General features: G+C 42.5%; 1 protein-coding gene across 1 annotated transcript in view; it reads right to left on the reverse strand.

Annotated features, from left to right (window-relative positions):
* The window catches only part of LOC138162573 (solute carrier family 15 member 4-like), a 39,991-nt gene extending 29,471 nt beyond the window's left edge, over positions 1-10,520 (reverse strand). The window contains exon 1 of the mRNA XM_069090259.1: positions 9,909-10,520. Within this exon, the coding sequence (XP_068946360.1) occupies positions 9,909-10,505 (597 nt within the window). The 5' untranslated portion in view covers positions 10,506-10,520. The remainder of the gene's footprint in view (positions 1-9,908) is intronic.
* Between the last annotated feature and the right edge of the window lie 783 nt (positions 10,521-11,303).

An 11,303-nucleotide genomic window follows, 5' to 3' on the forward strand; every position in this document is an offset into this window, starting at 1 on the left:
TACATCCAGTATAAAGTTCTCATCCCGTAGTAGCATTCCTCTCACCTCCAAAGTAAGCCCTTTTTCCTTTCCTCCCCTTTTCAATCTTCCCCCTTTCTCTTCCCTTACTCCCCACATCTTTCTCAGGAAACATGCCACCTCCCCCCCATTGGTAACTCTCACTCCTCCCTAGCCATCTATTCCCTACCTCAAGTCCCTTTCATGTACCCTCCTCTGATGTAATATAGTCCCATAAAAGCATTCATCTGTAGGTAAGCTGTTGCCAGGTTCTGCCCATAATGCCCCCACCTGCCTCTTCAATGTTAACTCTACCAGATTTCCACTTTCACCTCTGTCTCCATGTGTACATTTAGAAAAAATGTTTCTTACTAGTCATTCTCCTGTAGCTCTGCTGCCACCACCATCTTTATTCATTCCTCCTGTATTTCTGTTGTTTGGGGTCAAGAAGCAAATAATATTTCCAAGTTTTGGTTTTCTTTCTAAAATGTTTTGAATTCTTCATTAGTGAATGTCTACCTTTTTGTCCCATATGGTTAAGCTCAGATTTGCAGGCGAGGTCACTCTGGGCTGTATTCTAAGCTTCGCTGCTCTTCAGAAAACATTCTTTATTTCATTTCCTCCTTTTTCTAGTGGGTACTTAATAGTCCTGAGTTATTCTAATGTTCTTTCCTTTGTATTTGAAGGTCTTGCTCCTGGTGACTTGCAGAACTTACTGTTTCTGGATTGAACTGTTAAATTTAACCACTACTGCATGTCTTAGAGTTGAAACGTTTAGGTTTGGTCTTTTTGTTTTGTTTTGTTTTCTGGAGTTGATCTGTGAATTTGTTCCACTGGAATTTCATTTTCTATTCTCAGAAGTGAAGGGCAGCTCATTATTTCCTTCACTATAGTGTTAAAGTTTTTTGTCCTGTTGTGTTCTTCTGGGAGACCTATGATCCTCAGATTGTCTGCGCATCCTGTCTTCAAGTTCAATGTATTTTGCTTGCATAATAGGTAGATTTTCTTTTAATGTCCTTGTTTTTTGCTTCTCTTCTTTTGGTACATGGCCTGGCAGTTTCTTAGATATAGTTCTGGAATATCTGAGAATATTCAAAGAAAAACTGAATACTACTAAAGAACATGTGCTGAGAAGGGCCTTTATTAACAAGATGAACTCACAGGTCAGGGAAAATGTATTTTTTTTCTTTATTGGAGGTAATCAGTGTTAAGTGACTTGCCTGGGGTCACACAACTAATAAATGTCATAGACTGGATTTGAACTCGGGTTCTTCTGACTCCAGGGGAGGTACTCTAAACGTTGCATCACCTAGGCGCCTTGAAAAATGTTTTTCTTACTCTCTTAACCTAGAGGCTTTAATCTCAAGAGTTTTATGCTTCTACATGGGTATGTACGTAAAAAGACTCACTGGCATCTTCAAGTCAGAGCTCAAGGGGAAAAACCCACTTAGCACAATTAATACCTTTGAAATACAATCTTAACAGTACCAATGGAAGAATAAAATGGGTGACAGTTGATTTAGATAGAATTAAAACAAAAACTCATACCATATTAACAAAGTGTAGGGTCACCACTCCAAAGCAACTACATAAATATTAATATCATTCATCAAATAGAAGAAAACTGATATTCTCAGGCTGCACAGTAAAACCAAATTCAAAATTTAAAGAAATAATTTCTCAACAGATATCTCTTGACAGAGCAATAGTTAAGCCTGATCAGAGACCAATGAACCTTTTAAATTTAACAGACAGTAGTTTAGAATCTATCAAATAGCTGAAATCCATAAAAAGAACCAAAAGGCTATCTATTCTACACAAACTAAACCAAAAATAGGTTGACAAGGAACAAATGGCTGAGTCAAGTTGATTTGTTTACAGAAATTTGATGGGTTCATGATAATAATACAAGAGTAAGTCATTGTTACCAGAAACTAAAAAAAGTTCATTCTTAAGAGGTCTGAGTTTATGGACCAATGAAGACTTTGCAAGTAAACAGCAACATATCACTGCAGGATGCAAAAATTTAGCAACTAGTGAATATCTACCCATAATCACCCAGACAAAATACCAAGTCACAAAAACTTGAAATTTTAAAAAAATGGTTATTGATGTCTTTTGTTTTTAATGTTGCCTTCATTTCCCAATATATCCCTCCTCCCTCTTCAACCCAGAACCATCCCTTATAATAAACAAAAAAAGGCAGTTCATCAAAACCAACCAATACACTAATCAAATTTGATTGTATATGCATTATTCCATATCCACAATCCTACACCTCCACAAAGAGAGGGAGGTATAATCTTATGTGCTCATCAATACTGACTTTTTCATTACAATTACATAGTATTTGATTTCAATTGTTTTGTTTTTAGGATCATTGATCTAGAGCTGGAAGAGACCTCAGAAGACATCTAGCCCAACTCCTCCAACTTTACAATCCAATTCTAATGGTTTATTTGTTCAAGAAACTGAAGATCAGTGTTTTGCCCAAGTTCACACTTGATTATCCCTGACATACCAGCTCTATTTATCTAAAAACTTGCAAGTTTCATGGCTACAGTGGATATATACATAAAATGTTAGTTTTTCTTTTTCCAGGGGAAGAGGCATCTCTGGTTTTGTTTACTTCATTTTGTATCAATTCATTTAAATCGTCCCATGTTTCCTTGTATTCTTCTTATCTGTCAGGGTTTTTTTTTTAATGGCACAGTAATACTGCATTATTATGAAGAACATTATGAAAAACAATGTTTTTAATAGATTAATAAATATCCATAACCTCAAAACTACAAGGAACTGAAAAACTAGCTGAAGAAATCAACATCAAATGAAAATGGTGGGAGAGATATCATCCCTCTATAACCCTTATTATCTGTTATAAATAAGACCCTCAGAATCCCCAAGAATCTCTCCAAACAGTAAGTTGCAAAACAGCTGCTGACCTACAAGTGAAGGTGTTTCCTCATGGGGAGTCCCCACATACCAAAGAAATCACAGGTCCAGCCCCAACCCCCTACAAAAATTACCCTACTGATTACAGCAGCTTACACTGCCACAACACTATAGTTGACAAAATAATTTCCTCACTACCGTTTCATATGGTAGGTAATAACATTTATATAATACTTCAGAATTCAAAAAATGTTCTCCTCAACAATCCTATTAGGTAGGCAGTATACATGTTATGCCAACTCTACAGATGAGGAAACTACTAAGAGCCAGGGAAAGGATGTATTGGCTAGTTAAGGGGTAAAATTGTTTTGTTTTGTTTTCTGGAGTTGATCTGTGAATTTGTTCTACTGGAATTTCATTTTCTATTCTCAAACCCAGTTCTTATCTCCAATGCCTCTTCCTTTTCTTCAGTTTTTTTTTTAATTTTTAAATTTTTTTTGCTTTTTGGAGGGCAATTAGGATTAAGTGACTTGCCCAAGGTCACATGGCTAGTTTTGTGTGTGTGTGTGTGTTAAGTGTCTGAGGCCTGATTTGAACTCAAGTCCTCCTGACTCCAGGGCCAGTGCTCTATTAACTGCAGTATTTTTTTTTAATAGATGCCTAAAACAGACATCATCTTCTTCATCTAAAACCTTGTCACTTTTAACTTCTCTATTTCTCTTAATAACACATTACTCTCCAAATCACTTAGGGCAGAAATTCTGAAATCACCTGATTCTTAAATTTTGTCTCCATAATTGGCTGCTAAATTTAACTGATGTTCTCTCTTTAATCTGTTCTCTCCTTTCTACTCTTTCTTCCCATTCCCTAGATCACATCTTCATTTAAGATGCAAAGAACCCTAGTCATCTTGTCAAATTTTCTCATTTTACATATAAAGTTCAACCTCAGAGAGAATGCAACTTGTCCAAAAAGTCACATAAGTGGCCAAATCTTTTTTAAGGCCACCCTCCACACTGTCCTTACTTTATTTATGTCTTTTATTTTTAACATAATACTTATTACCAAATATGTTCCTCACCCTCCTCCACACCACTTCAAGGAATTTCTTGTAACAAAGATTTTAAAAGATAGTGAAAAAAAGCAGTTAAAAAAAACAATCAACTCATCAACCAAGTCAGATGGCAAAGGTAACATATTCCACTCCACAGTGCCCATAGTCCCCCATCTTTTCCAATCTTATAAAACTTTTTTTTACATTGCCACAAGGGAAAATGTATCATTGAATGACCAAATGAAGAGCAAAATTAACTAAGGTATCACCCACTTGATAAGCATCTAACTCAAGGACAGTTTACATCTCACAGAGAAAAGGCTAAATGTTAGATTTTAAGCTCCTGGAATGCAGAGACTGTCTTTCTTTTTATTAATTGCATCCCCAGCACTTCCATGACTTAGAACATGGCAGGCACTTAATAAATGTTTGTTGGATTGGATTAGATAAATTACGAAGGGCAGGATGACCAAAAAAAAAGCAACTGTTGTCCTACCTTCTACATTATTTTCCTTGGTTATTTCCCCTTATTCCCTGTTTGAAAGATTACAAGAAGTAGCAAAGTTTTATCTCCAGTCCTAATCTCTCCCGAATTGAGATATTTGGTCTCTAACTACTACTACAACTCCCATCTTGATGGGATCTCCAAAATCAATAAATCCCCAAATGAGCTCATCATCTTTCCTCCTCTTCCTAACTTCCTCATTTCTGCTAATAGGACCAATAATCTCCCAATCCCTCAGGCTAAAAACCTGTTATCTTCAGCTCTCCCTACCTAATTATCCCAACTATCGTTCCAGAATCATTAACACTACAGTTTGGATTTTTCCAGTCACTTATCATATACTAGCTAACTTATACTAAATTTATTTGTGTTCATGCCTTTATCACCACTCCCATCCCCACCACCTCTTCCCCCACTCTACCGCCCTCCCTCCCTGCCCCCCTCCCCACATACACTCTACAAGATTTTAAGTTCTAAGAGGACAGGAGCGTTGCCTTGTTTCATATTGGTTTAGTGAGCATTTAGTAAAGATCCCTTTATGTGGCAGATACTTAAAAATTGTTTTGTTGATTTGGACTTGTTTAGAGTAAGTCTAAAAGATGATGAAGGAATCAATGAGAAGTTGGCAATAACAAGATCTCCTAGAGAGCCCTGGGAGAGCTCTGGGTGCCATGAATGATCCTGAACATAAAGTTGTACTGTTTCTTTGCACTTAGCAGGTTAAGTTGGCCTTGCAATCAGACCTAGATTCAAATTCAGCCACAGTTCCCTATTTGTTGTGGCACTGATTACAGGCAACTCAGCTATTCTCTCAGAACCTGTTTCTTCAACTGTAAAATGTGGAACCTAACGTCTGCACTGCCCACCTTCTAGTGTGACTATGAGGAAAGGTCTCAGCTAACCTTAGAGTACGTGAATGGTAATTATTATAATCTCATTCCTCTACATGCCTTTCTCCCCATTAGAGTCTAGAATCCTAAAGGGCAGGGACTATTATTTTCATTCATAGTTACCTAGCATATTTTCTAACTTAGATTACTGTTAATACCCTCCTAAGGGCTCCTCCATCCCATGCATCCACCCCCACATTCATCTTTTAGGTGCTAAGAATACAAAAAAATATTTTATGTATGTAGAATGAAAGCTCCCTGAGGGGGAAGGGGCAGTTTTCATTTTTCTGTATCAGGAGCTAGTATTTGCGTATATATACACATACATACATCCATAAATAGATATAAAGTTTTCAAAGCACTTTACAAATATTATCTTATTACATCCTCATAACCCTGGGAGATAGGTACTATTATGATCCTCATTTTACAAATGAGGAAACTGAGGCAGGCACAACTGAAATGCCTTACTTGTCCAGAGTCACATAGGTAGGAAGTGTCTGAATTTAGCTCTTCCCAACTCTGGACCCAGTGCTCGACCCTCTGTGCCTCCTGGCTATATCTCAGGTGTACCTAGTTAATAACATGCTGTCTCCCCCATCAGAATGTAAACTTTTTGAAGTCAGGGGTGCTGTCTTTGTATCCATGGCACTGAGCATAGTGCATGGCACATACCAAGTATTTTTAAAATGCTTGTGTTTTCATTCGTTGATAACCTTGATCAGACACTCACTACTCTTATTTCCAAGCCTTCTCTGGCTCCCTGTCACTTTCCAAATAAATGGAAAGACATACAAGGATCTACACTAATTGGTTCCAACCTCACCAGCCTCCCCATTAGACTGTGAGCTCCTGTACAGTAGGGCCTGCTTTTGCCACTCTTGGTGTCTGCAGTCTTATCAGGCTGAACTCCTTCCCCTATCTCTTGACACACTGCATGCTTTCTCGCCTCTCTGTCTCTGACTGTAGTATCTCCCAAGTCAAGGTTGTTTCTTCCCTCACCACTATCATCTTCTCATAGTGAAATCTCTTACCTTCTTTCAAAACTATCTCCATGAAGCCTTCCTTGATTCCCACAAATATATGTGACCTCTTACCTCTACAAATTTCTCAGAGTACTTTATCTGTGCTTCCCCTTTACATTCTGCTTTGTATGAGTTATTTGTGTCTTATTCTGTCAGTCAGTAAGCATTTATTAAGTGCCACGCAGTGTGCTAAGTGCTAAGGCTTCAAAGAAGGGCAAAAAACAGTCTCTGCTCTCAAGAAGCTTACAGCCTAACAGAGGAAACAACATGAAAAACAACTATATGCATGCAAACAAGATTTATACAGGATAAACTGGAGATAATCAATAGAAAGAAGATATTAGGATTAAAGGGCAATCAGACTGAAAAGGCTTCTTGTGGGTAGGATTTTGTCTGGGACTTGAAATCCCAGGAAGTACAGAGGAAGAGGCAGATTATGCCAGATACAGGGAACAGCCAGTGAAAATGTCCAGAACAGGAAGAAAGAGGGTCTTGTGCAAGGAACAGCAAGGAGGCCAGTGTCACTGGATTATACAGTACTTGGGGGAGAGGGAGGAGGACTGGTTGTAAAGGGCTCTGAATGACAGAGGATTTTTTATTTGATCTTGCAGGTGAGGGGGAGCCACTGGCATTTAATGAATGAGGGGGAGAGAGAAGTGACATGCTCAGACTTGAGTTTTGCGAAGATTAATTTGTTAACCTAAGTAGAAGATGGACTGGAGTAGGGAGAGACCTGAAATAAGGAAACCAATCCACAGGTTATTAAAATAGTATGAGGTAATGAGAGCCTGCACCAGGATGGTTTCAGTGTCATAGGAATGAAGAAAGCACATAAAAAGAGATATTACAAAAACAAAATCAAAAGAATTTGGCCACAGATTGGATTTTTCCACCTCCACCCCACCCTGCCCAAGACTGCAAGACCTTTTGAGGGAAAAGGCTGTGGGTAAAGTGCTTTGTAAATTCTGAAGATAAATAAATATATGTGTGTATATTTGTATGTAATACTTAATCATTATTACTTATCTCTGAACCAACCAATACTCATTTCAGAAATCAGTGAATAGTAGATGCTCAATAAAAGCTTGCTAAATGAACGAAAGTAAAAATCTCTGATCCATTGAGGTGAAGAAAACATTTAGAAAAATTTTTAAATTGCACATATTTGCACAGATATCTTTACATGAGTTTAGATGTTTCTAGATTCTTCTTGTTCCAGTATAAAAGTATGCAAACAATCATGAAAACTAGCCTATTCTAGCTATAGGTTATGAAAGTCCATTTTTAAAAATTGTTTCCCTTCAACCAAAACCATAATGGAGATAGAGGCCACACCCCAGAAATAAGATGTCTGACATGAAAAAAATATACATACAAGCACACAACCAAGTAAGGGTTATATTTAGGTTTAAACAAGTCAAACTTGGGGGGAGGCGTAACCTATACACTTACATCTGTACTCTGTTTAAACTATCAAGTATTTTACTACCACAAGACTTAATTATAAAAGATCAGTGCAGAAAGAAACTTTTTTTTTTAACAGTAGGAAGATTGGCACACACTACTAGCATATTGCAGCTGATTGGAAAGGATTTGTTTCATATTAATTAGACCAAAGACATTTTTTCTTGCAACATGCTGCATCACTGTTACTACTGAAAAACAACTTCCACAGATGTATCAATCTACTGCAAAATTCTAACAATTGATCAAGATGAAAAGACCAAACATTTGCACTAACAACTTACTTAAGGGAAAACAGTGGGTAAGAATTGCTTTGAAAGGTAAAGCTGTCAATAGGCTTGATGTCAGGAAAATTTTTAACACTTAGATCTAAAAGTGGAATATAGGCAGCTTCAGGAAACAGTGGGCGCTGTCACTGAAGCTCTTTCAGCTAAGGCAGGGTGACCGTTATGGGGCAGGAGGGAAATCATAGTGCTGTGCATGTTGTAGCAGAGACCCTTTTTTAAGCAGGGAATGTACTGGATACCCACTGAGGTTTCTTCCAAGGCTGAAATTTACCCACTTAATTGGATTTAAACCCAGATCCTGATGTCAAATCCTGACATGATTCTTCTATATCAGAATGCCAATAGTTATACTACCCATGCTGATGTGAGGAAAAGTACTTTGTAGAACTTAAAGGGAAGGGTTGCATAAATGTGAGTTACTGTTATTCATCTGTAAAAGGGAGACCAATAATGCTTTGTAAACCACAATATACTATCCTAATGTAAGCTAGGATTATTGTATTAGTATTATTATAAGGACAGGCAGGAAGACTGCAGAACATCCAGACTGACCACAAAGAACTCATTTCCCTGGGTTATGATGGGAGAAGGGAAGTGTTGGGAAATCACTTCAGGACCTGAGATCAAATCCTATCTCAACATTGACCACCTCTGAAAAACTCCAGTAAGTTACTTCACATCTCAAGCATGTTTCCTCATCTACAAAATGATGTTAAGACTATAAACAGATTGTCCTAGTACCCAGAGCACTGGCCTCAGAGGCAGAGAGAAGATCCTCCCCTGGAAGGAGGGTTGTTTCTGCCTTTCTCCATCTCTAGCACTTAGCATAGGGCCTGGGAGTGAGAAGTGCTTAATACTTGTTTGCCAACAGACAGAGTCATTTCCCTCACTGAGCAAGCCACTAAATAACAGCTAGCATTTTAAGATTTGTAAAGTTCTGTACAAATATTATCTTGCTTGATCCTTATAATAACCCTGCGAGTTAGGTGCTATTATCCCCATTTTCAGGTGAGAAAACTGAGGTTCACCGAAGTTTGGTGACTTACCAAGAGTCCAAACAGCTAGTTTCTGACACAAAACTTGAACTCAGGGCCTCCTGATTACAATTCTGACACTCCAGTCACTATGCCACTTACCACCACTGAACCTCTCTAAGCCTTAGTTTCATTATCTGTAAAATGGGGATAATAATTAGAGCATCTATCTCTGACGGTTTCTATGAAAATCAAGTAAGAGATTATGTATGTAATGCACTGTTCAAACTCTAAGGAGCTCTGTGCCGGCTGCTAGTTTACTTGTCCCTCCCAGCTCCAGGTCTAGGCTACTATGGGTCTGTCTCCTCCTCTAGAATTGGAAAGACTGGACTAAATGACCAATAACATCCCTTCAGACCAGCTCTACATAGATGCCATACCCAGACGAGATCCGAGACTCTTCCCGTTCTAAACTGTTGGTGCCATGAACTTCTCTGGACCCCTTTGCTCACCTAGAACCCCTCCAGCTCCCACTGAACAAGGCACTGTCCCCAGAGGGCCCCTAAAGCCCCGCCCAGCTCCAAATGGACGATGCTGCTAACGGGACGGGCCGCGGCCCCCTTCGGCTCCAAACCCATAACTCGGGTGGGCTCTAAAGTTCTTCCAGCTCCCAGTCCGCGCTGCCTCGCACCTCGGCTCCCACAGAAATGGGAAGGATGCGCGGACTCGAGGACCGCGGAGGACCCTGCTACGGAAGGACCAGCGGACCACCGCGGTGCCGGCCGCAGACCCCCGGCCCCCGCGGGCGCGGGCCTACCTGGTCTGCTCCGAAGGGGGTGATGTTGGCCTTGACGGTGCCCACGCCCAGCCCGACGATGACCAGCCCGGCGTAGACTGCCCGGGCGCAGTAGCGGCCGCCCCCCGGCCCGCCGCCGGGGGCACTGCCATTGGGGAAGGGTCCCGTGCTGTTGTCCAGCGGGATGAGCGGGAGGTCGCCGCAGAGGCCGGCGCGGGTGGCGGGCGCCGCCACGAGCGGGAAGCTGAGCATGCCGAGCAGGTAGAGGGCGAGGCTGAGCAGGATGGCGCGGCACTTGCCCAGCAGGGCATCGGCCAGCCAGCCGCCGAAGGGCGACACCAGGTACGTGATGCCCATGAAGAGCAGCAGCGCCTGGCTGGCCTGCGCGCCCTCCCAGTCATACGGGGTGCCGTTCAGGAACAGCACCAGGTTGGAGGTGACGCCGTAGAAGGCGGCGCGCTCCAGCAGCTCGGCCACGAGCACGGCCCCGCAGGCCGCGCGCCGCCCCGCGAACGCCGCCGGGCCCGCTCCCGCGCCCCCGGGCCGCCACGGCCGGCCGCTCCCGCCCAGCAGCGGGCTGCGCTCGCCCGCCCCATCCTCGCCGCCGCGGCCTTCCATGCGCGGGGGCCGGCCCGAACCGCCGGCCGCCGTGCGCACTCCCTCCCGCGTCCCCCGCTCGTCTCGGCCGCCGCCGCGGTCTGCCTGCCCGTCGCCCTCTCCTCAGCTGACTCCTCCAGCGCCGGGCCGCCCTCTGCGCGTCCCGATTGGGCCAGCCCGCCTTCGATCAAAGCCAAGGGCGACAGTTCCGGTTCCTCCCCTCCCCTCCCCCCTCCCCCGTAGGCACGTGGGGATGAACACAAACCCCGAGGCGTGGGCGGGGCGGCTCCGGGATGCTCTGGGGGAGTCGGGACACCCAGCCCTGCACCCCTGCGGGGTGGCCGCCCGTCTGCGGCTGTCTTCGTGTATTCGTTCAGCCAGCTTTGAGCCGGCTCGGAGCCAGGGGGGGAAGGAGCGGAAAGAAAACTGCCCCTTCCTTCAGGGAGCTTGCACTCTAATTGGAGAACTGGAATGAATCCAGGGCAGCAACGGGGCGCCAGAGTGCATAAAATGCCTCCCTGAGTCCTAATGCAGCCTCTGATACTGCCTAGCTGTGTGTGACCCTGGGCAAGTCACTTAACCCTACGTGTCTAGTATCTCTCATCTATAAAAGGAGCTGGAGGAGGACATGGTAAGCCACCAAGAAAACCCCGCAAAACAGCCACTCCTGAAACAACTCAGCAACAGTGAATCAGGAAAACCATCTAGTCTGGCACCCTCTCCATGAAGACAATAGAAATTAGAGCTAGCATGTGTAGGTCACGCTAAGGTTTACAGAGTGCCTTAGAAATATTATCCCGTTTGATTCATGGAAAACCC

This window comes from Petaurus breviceps, unplaced genomic scaffold (assembly GCF_028583685.1).
Source record: "Petaurus breviceps papuanus isolate PSGF00001 unplaced genomic scaffold, PetGlider_PUasm1.0 100, whole genome shotgun sequence".
Classification (NCBI taxonomy): Eukaryota; Metazoa; Chordata; class Mammalia; order Diprotodontia; family Petauridae; genus Petaurus; species Petaurus breviceps.